The sequence below is a fragment of the Haliotis rubra genome, unplaced genomic scaffold (genome assembly GCF_003918875.1).
Source record: "Haliotis rubra isolate DU_JTF1 unplaced genomic scaffold, ASM391887v1 Scf482, whole genome shotgun sequence".
NCBI classification, from domain to species: domain Eukaryota; kingdom Metazoa; phylum Mollusca; class Gastropoda; order Lepetellida; family Haliotidae; genus Haliotis; species Haliotis rubra.
In genome coordinates this window covers 415339-431317 of record NW_025767171.1, presented here as the reverse complement: position 1 = coordinate 431317, position 15979 = coordinate 415339, and the positions used below count along the sequence as shown (strand labels likewise).

Sequence of the window (15979 nt, the reverse complement as noted above, 5' to 3'; positions counted from 1 at the left end):
AACATCATCACAGCACGAAGTGAAGCGAGGACCAACAACATCACAGCACGAAGTGAAGCCCAGGACCAACAACATCACAGCACGAAGTGAAGCCCAGAACCAACAACATCACAGCACGAAGTGAAGCCCAGGACCAACAACATCACAGCACGAAGTGAAGCCCAGGACCAACAACATCACAGCAAGGTGAAGCCCAGGACCAACAACATCACAGCACGGTGAAGCCCAGGACCAACAACATCACAGCACGAAGTGAAGCCCAGGACCAACAACATCACAGCACGAAGTGAAGCCCAGGACCAACAACATCACAGCACGAAGTGAAGCCCAGGACCAACAACATCACAGCACGAAGTGAAGCCCAGGACCAACAACATCACAGCATGAAGTGAAGCCCAGGACCAACAACACAAAAGTCTCAGACATTCATCACACGGAGAAAATGTGGAAAAACTTCTGTGACCCTGTTCCTTCTCAACAAGAACGTCCCTGATTTATGTTAAGAAAAACCCAATTTGACTAGGTAGACAACCCCTCCAAACCCTGGACAACAGTGAATGGCATTCAGCAGGCTTACAATTACATACATGATCACACACTCATATCATATATACTACAGGACATAGGCAAATAGTGAAACATATCAGTAATGTCGAAATTAGATGAAATTCAGACTTAACACAAGTTGATGCTGTGATTGTTACCTGCTGTGCCATGGCAGCCATCCTGCTTTTAAGTGCATCCATCTTGTCATACAGCTTCCTGTTCTCAACTGTGAGGTTGTGGTAGTCTTCATTCAACTGCTCATGCTCCTCTTCCAGTTCCTGAAAAGAAACATTGACCTTGGTTAGCTGAGCAACTATGATGCAAAAGTACTTAAATATTATCATTTAACATCAGTTATTTCAGTGATACTTGACCCAGTCAAAGGTTATAATTTTATGTGATGGGTTACACCTGTCCAAGGATCATGATCATGGACAATCAGGGATTCAAACCATGATCTGATGGTCCTGGCCTGACCAAGGGACACAACTCTGGACATGGTAATGAAGTGGCTCAAGTCACATGGCCCAACATGTCCTTAAAGGTAGTGAGATAGAAGCTATGAATACACCAAGACCCTTCGCCAAGAAGAATGAAGATATTATTTGCACATAGATCTTTAGCTTCATTGAAAATCAAAAGTATAAAGTTATTCATACACTTATTTGCATGTTAGGTCAGTCTTAAGGAAGACATCACTTGATACTTGAACAAAGTCTGGACTTCATAGACTCAGGTCTTCAACACTATAAAACTACTAATATATACAAGATGAGGTTTTGATGTTTGCTGGTGCAAGTCATACTCTCATACCATGAAACATTTGTCATAAGTAGCTTCTGTTTAATTGTTGTCAAATGCCACATTCAGCAATATTCCAGCTATATGGTGCCAATCTATAAATAATCATGCCTGGACCAGACAATCCAGTGACTGACATGTTGAGCAACAACCTGCACAAGGTAACAATAAAGGTTAAACAATGTAATACTTAGATCATGAATGCTGGAATTATGGTGTAGCGCCAATGGGATCACCAGCTGTCTCAATGACTCAATGAGCTCTCAATTCACTTAAACAACCCTCCAGTCAGCATGGTAATCAATACCAACAAACATAATGTAGCTGTAATATTGAGAGCATGGCATATACAACATTCACTCGTCAGGTTACTGAAGGTGCAACTTGTGGTCCAATAACATTATAACGTGCAAAACCCTTTAAATGCAGCACCACGTGCAGGTGAGAACATGTACAAAATCAAACCAAATATACAACTCAAGAACACACAATTATTTTCATATGACTACCATTAATCTATCACACGACAAATAAAAAATAGTCATGTGAAAGAGCTTATCTGCTCCTTGAATTCTTGTGAGTAGTATATGTATAAGATGGTGTTGGAAAACTCAATACAGTTGAACCATACATACACTCATTTCATAAACTACTATACATAACTTTCAACCTCAACATCCTATCACAAGGTAATGATTATTTTGTTACATGTGGGAGACTGCATGAAGCAATGCTACTTGTGTTGATTTTGGACATTGATATGTGTTTGTTCTTTTTTGTGTGTAAAATTCATGTCTCAAACAAAAACATGATTATGATAAGATCAAACCAGTAATTCTTGCTACTCTGTAATTGTCTTCACAGATTTCCCAGCATATCTCATGACATTGGTCATGGTTCCACACACTCGTATATGTAGGCACATAACCCACCAGTCTCCTTCTGTCTTCTCTATTACAGAGTTCTACATCTCTTAAGAGTATATGATATTTATTCAATTTTAAAAATGTTTATCATCCAAAATACAAATATACAATATCATCAAAACAATATTTTCAAGCTGATAAAAATACAGATCTTTCTGTCATCATTGCCAGCATGGAATAAACATTCCATACAGCATTATCTGGCGGCCTTCTTCCGTGACAATTACAGGAAAACTATATTTCATATGCCTCACAGCATGACATCCTGTGCAATATCCGGAAATGTAGCCTGACACTATAATCTGCTTATATATCATGTTCATTTGATTAGATTAATTAGCCCCCTGCTAATTAATGTTAAACTGTCGTGGATGCCTGCCAGGCTGTTTGATGGATGTAGATATACATGTGAACACCCTGCATGACATGTTCTTTCAACAACAGTGGGTCTATAACAGCAGGATTTACTGAAGGGAATCAACTGGAGATTTCCTCCTCTGTGTTTGACATGGGGCTATCATGTCGCAGCCAGCCGGGGTTCTGGAAATTTACATTAATAAACAAATATCACTTCTCTTTGGAAATTGTTTAAGATCTTTCTTGATAAGGTCAGCCCATTTTACTTTCCTCACCATGATCATCGCTTAGAACAAAAATGTCAATTGTCAAGAGATCTACATAAAGTAAACATCCAATTTTTGTGTGTAATATCAGGATTCTGAAAACCATTTATCAATGTTTCTTGAACACTAGGGTAGTTGTTTTATTTTCTTTGAGTTTTACAAGATGGGTTCTTAAATTTAAAAACACTTTGGTACCTTTACAATATTTAGAGACTGTTCATTTATCCATAATTCCACTTAATAATGGTCTTTTCTGAATTCTATTCATACATTTTATAACAAATCAATGTACTTATGTACAACATACACATAAACATGATAAAGATGTTTTGTCTGTTTGATAAATAGTAAAATATTACAGATAAATGAGTTTAATAGCTGTATAAAGGGAAGTGTTAGTACATGCACAAACTTCCAATGTTAGGTGTTTGTTGAAAATTAAGTATGGTAACTTCGAAAGAAAACAGCAGAAATTTTACCTGTACTGTTTCACAAAATAGGAAATGGGCAGTGCCTCCAGTCAAATCATATTTGTGATAGATCAACAATTTCATTTTGAAAATACTAAACATAACATTTTTTCAAAGGTAACTTACAATCACAATGTTAGTGTGACAAAGTGCATGGAATACTGGGGCAAAGGTTCTCAAGACTGAGGGTCAGATTATCAGTAATGCTGTTGCTATAGCAAACAAACGTGGGTAAAACTATCAGACCTTGATTGTTGTAAGCATGGTAGGAAACCACTAAATGGATGAAGAGGTCCGGCTTGTTTGCATGTCATAATATCCTAGTTCCATGGATTGATGCTTACAATCTCCATCACTCGACGGTCTTATCTTAACATCTATTTACAGACTGCTCTCCTGCAGCTTGACTATTGCTGAGAGTAGCAGAATTTCCCAGCACACTCAGTGATATTCCCACTACACAATGCCACTCTGTAACTAATAAACATGCTTGATCCAGTCAATCAAGTGATTGATATGAAAACAAGCATAGCCTCCTGGGGCTGATCTAACTGTAAATCAAGCATAGGCTCCTGGGGCTGAACTAACTGTAAATCAAGCATAGGCTCCTGGGGCTGATCTAACTGTAAATCAAGCATAGGCTCCTGGGGCTGATCTTACTGTATATCAAGCATAGGCTCTTGGGGCTGATCTAACTGTAAATTAAGCATAGGCTCCTGGGGCTGATCTAACTGTAAATCAAGCATAGGCTCCTGGGGCTGATCTAACTGTATATCAAGCATAGGCTCCTGGGGCTGATCTAACTGTATATCAAGCATAGGCTCCTGGGGCTGATCTAACTGTAAATCAAGCATAGGCTCCTGGGGCTGATCTAACTGTAAATCAAGCATAGGCTCCTGGGGCTGAGTATATCAAGCTGATCTAACTGTATATCAAGCATAGGCTCCTGGGGCTGATCTAACTGTAAATCAAGCATAGGCTCCTGGGGCTGATCTAACTGTAAATCAAGCATAGGCTCCTGGGGCTGATCTAACTGTAAATCAAGCATAGGCTCCTGGGGCTGATCTAACTGTAAATCAAGCATAGGCTCCTGGGGCTGATCTAACTGTATATCAAGCATAGGCTCCTGGGGCTGATCTAACTGTATATCAAGCATAGGCTCCTGGGGCTGATCTAACTGTAAATCAAGCATAGGCTCCTGGGGCTGATCTAACTGTATATCAAGCATAGGCTCCTGGGGCTGATCTAACTGTAAATCAAGCATAGGCTCCTGGGGCTGATCTAACTGTATATCAAGCATAGGCTCCTGGGGCTGATCTAACTGTATATCAAGGATAGGCTCCTGGGGCTGATCTAACTGTAAATCAAGCATAGGCTCCTGGGGCTGATCTAACTGTAAATCAAGCATAGGCTCCTGGGGCTGATCTAACTGTATAAATCAAGCATAGGCTCCTGGGGCTGATCTAACTGTAAATCAAGCATAGGCTCCTGGGGCTGATCTAACTGTAAATCAAGCATAGGCTCCTGGGGCTGATCTAACTGTAAATCAAGCATAGGCTCCTGGGGCTGATCTAACTGTAAATCAAGCATAGGCTCCTGGGGCTGATCTAACTGTATATCAAGCATAGGCTCCTGGGGCTGATCTAACTGTATATCAAGCATAGGCTCCTGGGGCTGATCTATGTATATCAAGCATAGGCTGATCTAACTGTATATCAAGCATAGGCTCCTGGGGCTGATCTAACTGTATATCAAGCATAGGCTCCTGGTGCTGATCTAACTGTATATCAAGCATAGGCTCCTGGGGCTGATCTAACTGTAAATCCCAATGGGGATACACTGTATTCACTGGATGATTTTGTATCAAATGAAAAAAACTTCTGGATTACATTTGGATGAATATTTGAAAAATTCCCAAAATGCTCCTCAACCAACCAAAATACCCCACATACTTCATGCTTCGTCCTCAATCCACAACCTCTTTACTTACCAATCTATTTATTTCATTGACGACATATGTGCTTTTTTGTAACATGAACATGAGGTAATAAAAGTTTGCAGTGTCTTGACCCTTAGCCCAGTTAACTCTTGACCCGAAGGTTGATAAAGGGAGATAACTGTACAACATGGACGGTACAACATGGATGAAACAAACTGGGACAGGGTACAGGGAACAAACCAGTATTCATCAGTTTCAGATGGTACAAACAGAGACATGGTACAACAAGGTATATAACTGCATACTGGTGGAACAATTAACATACATCCTCCATTATCAAGTGTATTGTATCTCCATTCTGATAAACACTTTGAATCAATTCAATTCTATAGCTTTTCCATAGCACAGCCATCCAATCAAATTGCCACCAGCAGGCATATTTCTGTGATACGTTAGCAGTAGGAAAGATGGAGATGGGTTTTGTTGAAATAGGTCCGGGGTACGTATGACAGAATGGAGATATTGTTCCCTGGACAAGAGAGGATGCAACACAGAGGGTACAGACTTACTACGTAGACATTCTACTACCTCATTCTGAAAGCCAAGGACAGGTTCCATGCATGATTATACAGTAACTTTAGCAGCATAAGCAATTCATGAAACTATTAAAATAAAATTGTTTAAATTCTTATCAAATTATATTGACACAAAATAGTTTTTACTAATAAACAGATGTATTTTGGGAAAATATTGACTTCAGGGCAGACAAATTTATTTGTTTTTCATATTGTGCTCAGCAATATTGCAGCTATATGATTGCTAATAATCAAGTCTTGATCCGACAGCCCAGTCAATGACTTCACAACATCAATACATTTGGAACACACTGACATGCATCAACCAAGTCGGTGACCAGTCTGATGCCAACATAGTTGCTGCTTACGACATGCATTGGTTGCTACAGGCACACTGTAGCCCACATTGGGGGTTCAATGATTTCAAGCCAAATTAACCAACAGTCCCCACCATCTGTTCTCATTCCTGACTGAAAGCACACTGACCAAGAAACTCAACAGGGTGAGGGGTGTCTGAGGGGTGTTTGAAGACCTAGATGTATCTGTTGGGGTTTCTTCCCATTTCGGCAAATTCAACTTGTTGCTACTCTCCTACAGTAGACCTAATCACAAAATATATGCTACCATCCACATTGACATACCAATGTTATTAAAGGGGTACATGGGTACAATGTGTGATGCCCATGATATGGATGAAATGATGGTAAAAGCAGACTAAATCCATACCCACTCACTCACTGTCATAAAAATCAGACCTTTTATTACAATTATAAATGTCCCTGTAACAAGGTCTGAAAACACCCCAATAGAATTTCATGTCAGATGATCCTTTACCAAACTCTTGTTCCTCAGTCCATCAGATATGTGTCATTGAAAACAGTTTGGCTTTATTTGTTTACATCATTTCAGCAGAAATTTCAATCCCATCCACAAAAAAAACACATAGACCACAAATATACCATTGATGGCACACTCTTTCTCAGTATAGCTGCCATCAGGCCCAGAAATGACTAGTAATAAATAACTTCCACAAGGATTTTACAGCACAGTACTACAAGCTTACATTCAGAACTGCCAGATTCTGAATGTAAGGAGTCAACGGTATTCTGCAGTGCATTTGTTTCATTCAGAGCATACTGCATCCTACACAAGCTTATCTGCATACTGCATCTGAATCACATGTACTGAGAACTTGTAGCCTTAAAATTAACAGACTGAAAGTTCACCTGACGTATCTTCATTTGGTAGTTGTTCAGGACCTCCAAAGAGACACATAGTATATCACAGTATAAGCTTTGACATCAGTGATTCAGTTCACTGTTTAATGCTGGGTATGGTTTGCATGCTACCATTGGCGACAAGGAACTGCCAAGTCATTCCCACAAAAACTGTTAAACTGACCTTGAAAGCCAGAAGTGTCTTCTGATCAGCCATTTGCTTCAAGTCAGTCATTGAGTCTTGCTCACCAGGCAGCCCGCGTGCATCCCATGATTCTGATTGGGTCTTCCTCAATTGATCCTGAGAGAGAGAGAGAGAGAGTTTATGATGAGCCAACACTTTAACCGCTAGGCTAGCCCACCGCTCCCCAATGGATCCTTAACATAAACAGGCAGATCTCAATCAAACCTCAAACCTTCCCACCAGAACCACACTGTCTTCACCAAATCATGACAGTTGACCTCACCAGTATCTGGCTATTTTCCTTGATGCTGTCAGGTGCACTGCCTTGCCTCTCAAAACAAGCACTTCCAGTTAAACATTTGCCAAATGGCTTATGGCTGATCCATAATACATTTGGTACTTTAAAATGTATGACATGGCTGATTATATACTGAAAAAAAAAGGTAAGGCTTATTAATATTTCCAGGGATGTATGTTTGCACTTTATTTAATAAAATATCCACCCAAAATATTCCTGATCCTTAACCATTTATTATATATTGTGATGACAGGGCACATTGCTCATTCTTGAAATGACAGGTCTGACTTGACCAGGCAAGATTACTGCCTTCATGATACAGTTTTGTTTCTAACAACACACACTGACTCCATACCTTTATTCCTTCATCGTCTGTCTCATAGTCTGTTTGAACTTCTCTTCGAGAGGCAGCAGGGGACTCGCTGGCGTCAAAGTCACCAACAATGTCAATCTACAATACACAGAGGAACACATCAATAAAATGAAGGAACTTTATCAATCTCATATGTTCAGATCAGAATCAAGACAATCTTTCTTTTCTAATTTTCCTCAAGATGCTACTCGTCTATGACGTACATGACAGAAACACTCCATCTCAGAGTCTTGCAACAGCACAGGTCCCTGAAGTCCTTTAGTATTATGTGAATCATAAACTCACTGACGTATGAGGTCTGTGGGAAGTAAAACCCACATGGATCATCAGTTAACCCTATCATATTCAGAGACTGGTCAGAAAAACGGCCACATTTATCAGCGACTGAGTGAGTTTAGTTATACCCTACTTTTAGCAATATTCCAATATTCTGCGGACACCAGAAATGGGCTTCACACATTGAACCCACGTGGGTAATGAAACCAGGGTTTTTGGTTGCTGAGCGAATGTTGTAACCACTAGGCTACCGCCCGTCCCGTCTGTAGAACTACTTACGTGATGAGTGAACACTTTAACAACATCACCTCATCTATGGACTTGAGAATCTAATGAATGTACCTGATGAGGAGCCACTGGTGTAGGTTCCGGTTCTGGTTCTGGAACAGGACTTGTTGCAGCATTTCCTGGAGGTTCATGGGAGGAGGTAGCTGCAACACCACAACACAATCTACACTGTGTCTTAAACGATGGAACACAATACCAAAGTTCAACAAGCATTGTCACTAAGGTGACATAATCCCCCGCCGCAAATTATCAAATCAAACTTATAAACAAAAACATGACCAGTCAACCTCTCTTGATATCTTGCTCTTGAGGTGTTCAAACACACACATATTTTCAAGACTGACTTCGACCTTGACATGAATGTCATAGTGTATGAAATATGCAAAAACTAAAGAAATTGCTTTTTGAAAAACAATAAAGGGAAGTCTTGAAAGTCCTTGAAGAAAATCCAGTGAACCTTTCTTTAAATATCTTGCTGACAATTCAGGTTAACATGCTCAAATCTTCAAAGTGTCTCTGTGACCTTGAAAATTAAGTGAAGGTCACCAAAATCGACTGGGCCCTGCGCCTTCCCTAGATAAAGCTTTGTATTGAATATGAAGAAAATCCAGTTAACGGTTCTTGAGATAGCTTAACATGCGGGTAAAATGTTACAGTCCCCTTGTGACCTTGAAATGAAGGTCAAGGTCACCAAACCTGACTTGGACCTTTCTTATACTGTGATGAACCTAGGTACCAAATATGAAAAGAATCTAGAGAACGGTTCTTAAGATATTCCAATTCGTACGTACGGACGGAGCCTATTACTATATCCCTCGCTTCGCGCTAAACGTGCGGCGGGGGATAAAAACATGAAAACATTGAAGATAAATCATTGAAAGGAATCCATTCCATGGTAAATGGCCATGAATGAAGTCATAAACTATCTCTGCTAGTTGCCTGAACATACAGAGATTTATAAGCTTTGAAAAATATCATACACTAATGCACCTGACATCAATATTTCAGCCACATGTTAAATCAAGGATAATAATCTGAGTATTGTCAAGATTCAAACTCACAAGTCAATGGACACAACTCTGCACAATACAAGTATCTGCTATGGTCATCTGGGAAAAAGAAGCTGTACACCTAATGGTAATTCTACTGTGTATCAAACACAAAATATTTGTATTCAACATCACAGTGTTCCCCAACTCACCATTGTTTGCATGTACATCCCATGATGCTCGGGTTGGGGCACGTGCAAATACTTCTTTCATGTCATTATGGCCACTGTTGAGAGCATACGCTAATGCATTGTTTCCTGAAACACATTCAGTGATCACGTTATACCGAACCTGATTGTCCAGAAAGTTGGCTGCAAATCCAACACAGAATGATCACATAACACACAGCCTCTATAATACCAAGACTAATACCAACACTTCACATTTCAAAAACATAATGAACATCAGGGGTGGATCCAGGATTTTGGAGAGGGGGTGGGGAGGTGGGGTGTTGTGTTTGCACATAAATCATGAAGTCCAAAGGTTGGGGGGAAAGGCTCCTTGGGAAAATTTGTGTGTGTGTGTGTGTGTTGCGCATCACCCAATATTCTTCTTCTTTCCCAATACACACCCACAAGCCCACATGCGCACACACATGTGCACACACACGCACACCCACGTGCCCCTGGACATGCTGTTATACAATAGTGGAATCATCACACCATTCCAAGACATATGACCATTTAGTCTGTAGGTTAGGGGCAGTTATCTGTCCAGAGTTGCCAGAAAGCAACCAAAAAGCTGACCATGTGTAAGATTGTAAATATCCTAATTGTTTGCTTATTAATCCTGCACTAGTAACGTTCCAGGTGTAGACCAGACAATCCAGTGACTGACACCATGATTGATCTATGCAACTGGGATATGACGAGATGCTTCAACCAAGTAAGTAAGTCTGAACACTGAATCCTGTTGATGACCTTCAACAACAAACATTGGATGCTAAAGGCTTTTTCTGACATATCATTACCAGTAAACTTCCTCTTATGACCACTTTGGTACCAGTACAGGTGGCAATGTCAAAACAAACATGTCAAGTGTGTGTAATGGGTTTATGCTTCCCTATCAAAGTTCACAGGAAGAGAGCGAGTCTGGGGCCGCTGTACCAAGGCTGTACTGAAGGCTTAGTCCATGGATGTATAGTAATTCTATCCTTTAAAGAGGCAAGTCTCGATAAGCGGACAGTACAGGACCCCAGTCTGTGGGACGGATATATATATTTCTCTAAAATTATCATTTACAAGTAAACTATTCATAATTACCTTAGAGACTTGTGCAAGTCTAAGGGTCAGGGTGCCACAAACTTTAGTTAAATGATGCCATGAAGAACTCATGGAAGAGATAATGGCATACTCTGTTAACAGCCTTAAATATCTTTGAGCAATGCATTGGTGAAAACAGCCTAGAACATGTGCCAAATACAGGAGATCTTAACTAATGATAACACAACAGGAGGAACTCTTGTTGTCATCTTCATAGTTTCTCACTTTATAATCAAGAGCATAATATGCCATTAACTCATTGCTTGGACAAAGATTTTTTGGGTCATAATCATGTTTTAAGATGCAGGAGCAAAGAATACAGAACCTCTTCATTTTCAGAGGCAGTAAAGCTACAATTTCTTGAAATTTTATAAGTTTCCTATCACTCATCACTGACAAGCTAGTGAGAGAGAAACTGAAGAAATATAAGACTGACAAATGTATTGTAGATTCAGCTGTACAACGGATGCATTTGTCTCATAGTCTGTATTTGAGGCAACTCATTGTTTCAGCCATAATAACTGTCACATGTCATATTGTATGACAGTTTTGACCTGTTGTCTCCCGACCCCATCGCTGCTGCTTCTGAGTCATGGCTCTCCAGCCAGAGGGATCATACAGGACTCAGGGTGAATAATGCATAACAATAGACACACAGGCCGGGGTTGGGGTGACATGGGGGGAACAGCTGAATTTCAAAAGGAAACATCTTGACCTGCTTTGTTTTAATTCCATCTGGATGTGTGAATGTCATTATCGTGGACAGTTGCCTGTCTGCACCGAAGGTTAGAAGGGCAAACACAGGCAAACAAGGATTCATCATCTCGCCACTGTAACAATCATATCACTCTTTGATACTCATCTTTTACAAAACATTATCATGACTGAACACTGATATTACTGACAAAGAGATTACTACACAAGTGTCTCTCAGATACCTTTTATCTTATGTTTTGTACGATAAACTAAGTGAGTGAGTGAGTGAGTTTGGTTTACGCCACTTTTAGCAATATTACAGCAATATCACTGCGGGGACACCAGAAATGGGCTTCACACATTGTACCCATGTGGGGAATCAAACCCGGGTCCTCCATGTGATATTTCAGAGAAATGAGTGAAGTAATTTGACCTACACATAATTACTTTCTTACACACCCTAAACTTGTACTATTTTAGCATTTTGTGCCTTCTCCTGACTGCCATGGTGTATTGACACACAGCTCAACTGTCAGGAGTGACGTCATCAGGGCCACTGCTTACTATTCACACCTCAGGTAACCATACACTTAAATGTTTCACCGATATCTGTGGGTGATCACAGAGACAATGATAATGCAATCAATATAAGTCCAAAGAATATTTAAACCTTAAAAAAAAACCCAAACATTTCAATAACATTGTGGATAACAGTTGCTCGATATCAAGCAGCTCCCTTTTCACCAAAAATTGCTTCGTGTTGACAAATATGCATGCTGATTTGAAATCAGAAGCATGTACAACAATAAAACCTTACTCGCTCACAACCAGATCTCGGTAGTGAAATAAGTGGTTGACTCCATGAACATATGAACACAATGAGGGCCAGGGCATACATTTCAACGACCCCATGTCAGCAGGCGCTCAACACATTCAGAGTGCTCTGGAGACCTTTAAGTGAAGTTTCAGACACCACAACCAACTGACAGTGTAGACTTAGTTTACAGAACACGTGAGAGATTCAGTAGACTTTGTTCAAATAACACATGAAAGTGCACACTTCCGTTGTAGTGGAAGCCGGGGTGGCTGAGTGAGTTAGATCACTGACTGTATGTGCTGGACATGCCAGTCTCTGAGAATAGGGGTTTGAATCCTGGATCCTGGATGATACTCAATTTAAAGAATCTGTGCCATACTGAGAAAGTGTAATCCCAATTGTAACATATGTTACATTTGACCCTTTCCAAAATGGCCCTGTGTATTCATGAGAGTGCACGTTAATATGGACTATTACCACGACTGGAGAATGAATACAATCCTCAAGGGCTTACAAATCAACAGAGAGAATCTAACAAAGACAATAATCACCAAATTGTCTTCCAACAAATAATGGCCTCCTCAAAGACTAACCCACATTTTCCAGATCATTTCTCATTCATGAAACTAAATCAATTTATCCTTATCCCAGCCTCAACAATAGTCATTTCCGTATGCAAATTCCCATCCCACCTGCAGTAGCCCCTCCAGTGACACACAGACCCCAGCTAGGGCATTCATCACAGGCTGGTAATCCAACCAGACTACCAGGCTGTCAGTGTGCTGGTCTTGCTCACACAGGCCATGACTATCAGGGGATTCCTCTCAAGTCACACTATCACATGTGCTTTGGATGGAGTGAATTTTGCTAAATGAGAGTTTGCAGCATGTCAGCTTTGATTAGGGCCGTGTATTGGCAAATAAATTGTATTGCAATATATCGCAATTCAGGTACATGTATTGTGATACGTTTTGTGATATATTTGGAACTTACGTGTTTGACAGTGAGTGACACTAATTGTGCATGCCAGTCCTATTTTCTACATTATAAATCTCAAGACAAATATGTTATGGTTCTGATAACAGCAATCTCAAAATCAGGTTACATACACTTCTTCTTTTCTATGTTTTAATACAATTTATAGCATTGCAGTATGCCGCTTTGTCATTGAACAATGAAGGAAAACATCTGTCTTGAATGAAAGTCTGTGTAGATTTTAACAAAATTGGAAATTTAAATTAAAAATTGTATATTTATATACTTATCCTATCTCACGATTTGCACTTCTCTCTCTTGCTTCGACGCTGAGTGGAACGAATGAGAACTTTTTCCTGTAGGCCTCTCTTGTCCATACGCCCGTGTTCCCCAGGCTGCTCTCCTTATAGGACAGGTCCCTAGTCCCTGGCTAAGCGTGCAGCACGTTCCCCAGTCTACCCACGTGACTACCTCAGAGTGATCATTATCTTCTTGGAGCCAATGACAGTTATACGTAACCGTCGTAATCTGAGTAGAGGGGAGGCTGGGTGGGCATTCATCTCGTGAGATTGGATAAGTTTAAAAATATACAATTTATATCATGATTTCCAAATTTTTAAACTTATCCATCTCACAATTTGCACTGATCCCACGGTTGGACGGCGGGTCACAGATTACCCTAAGTCAAAAGGCTCTGACAGTATATACTGTATAGGTTAATGACAACCGTAGATAGCAATGAACAAGGAAGGCCGGATCCGACTAGCATAGTACCTATACTAGTGATGGGTTCTCCTGAACCCCTTGGCTTACTTGGCACCATCGATCCCATGGAGTGGGTGCTCCTGAGCAATGTGGTGTTCAACAGCAACCCTCGCATACGCAAGAAAAAGCGCAACTAGGCAAGTCACCTTGCTTCGCCACGATTTATCAGAGTACCCCCGCAATTACGACTAGTAATCGAGCCCACACATGCTTCGAGACAGCCCCCCAGACCCCATCATGAAGAGGGGAAAAGGAAACTGAATTGGAAAACTCACAAGTTTAACGTTCAACGCCAAATCAACACCACATGACTTCCACTACTTACCACAGTTAGGTCAAAACGGTGTGCTAAGGTACTTAGGAGCTTGAACGCTACGAAATCCACAAGGAAATCGGGAAGGACTCACTACACTGACGTGATTGCTCCGTGGAGCAGAGGTCAGCAAGCGAGATTGTTGAACACTTCTACATCCATAGGGAGCAACGACAAGGTAGGCCCATAACTACCAAGGTCACAACGTGTGATGGTTAGTTCGAACCCATTGACTTACTAAGCACAATTGCTCCCAGGGACCAGGACTCCCGAGCAATGTGGTGTTCAGTCACTACCTTCCGAAAAGTGAAAGGACGCAGCTTAGCGAGTGTAATCAGTCGCATTACCACGATTTCCAAGGTACCCCCGTAATAAAAGTCTAATGACTAGTATCGGGCCAGCCCCTGCTTTCGAAACAACCCCCACAGACACTGTCCCGAGGAGGGTGAAAGGGTAATTGAATCGTCAAACTCACAATTTTAACGTTCAGTACCACAACATCATCTTATGACTTCCACTACTTACCACAGTATGATCACATAGATGTGTAAAGGTACTTAGGAGCATGAACGCTACGAAGTGTAACACTTCAGGAATGACTCACTTCACTGATGTAAGTACTCCATAGAGCAGACAACAGTAAGTGAGGTGGCGACTCTCCAGAGTAAGGAGAAATCGAAGTCCCGGAAGAATCAAAGATACAAATCAGAAATAAAATTCAGAATTTGATTCAGATTGTACAAAAAGCAGCAACGATCGCAACTGGTAATGATCTGCCCTGAAGCTGATGGTTGTACCCAATGGCGAACAGGTCTACATCTGGTCGTGATAACAGATGGATCTTCGATTGGAATATCAGAGGCAGTTGTTTCCACTCCGTGAGTGACGGGAGTTTGGGACGTGACAGGGCATCGGCAATGACTTTGCTCATCCCGGAAATGTGTCGGGCTCTGGCCACTGTGTTGAGTGAATCGATCAGATGATAAATTTCAAACATCAACTGAAGAAGAGCTGCTGATCCTGTCGACCCCTGATGGTTGATGTATCAAACTACCATCGAAATGTCTGATTGAATCAGTATATGAGAGGACCGTAGTTCAACTGCCCAATGCCGAACGGCAAGAATGACAGTGCTGAATTCCAATTCGTTGATATGAAGGGCCCTTTCTCCTGATGACCACTGCTAGGCCACTTGATGGAGAAAGTGAGCACCCCCAGCTTGAGAGATGCGTCGACGAACAGGTGTCAAGTCGGTATGAAGGGCACCATAGAGATTCCAACACAAACATTCCACTTGTTGAGCCACCAACGAAAGACTGAATGTAGTTGTGCGGGAAGACGAATCAACTCCCTGGGGTTGTCGTCCCGGATGTATGGGCACAGAAACATCTGAAGAGGGTGAAGCTGCAGCTTGCCCCTGTCAGTCAGCACTTGTGCCGACGTCAACCACCCTAGTAACTTTCGCCACTAGCGAAAAGTTGTGGGTTGGACCAGCACTAGTGGTACGCTGCACTGAATCTGGTCCCACCTCTCCTGGGGCACAAACATTATGACCTGTCGGTTTGACTGACTGACTGAGTTGAGTT

General features: G+C 41.1%; 1 protein-coding gene across 1 annotated transcript in view; it reads right to left on the bottom strand.

The window, feature by feature from the left end:
* Positions 1-15979, bottom strand: part of LOC124291130 (ankyrin repeat domain-containing protein 24-like) — a 93300-nt gene that overhangs the window by 22449 nt on the left and 54872 nt on the right. The window contains 5 exon segments of the mRNA XM_046728036.1: positions 705-824; positions 7282-7398; positions 7935-8030; positions 8571-8659; positions 9718-9822. Coding sequence (XP_046583992.1) covers positions 705-824; positions 7282-7398; positions 7935-8030; positions 8571-8659; positions 9718-9822 — 527 coding nt within the window.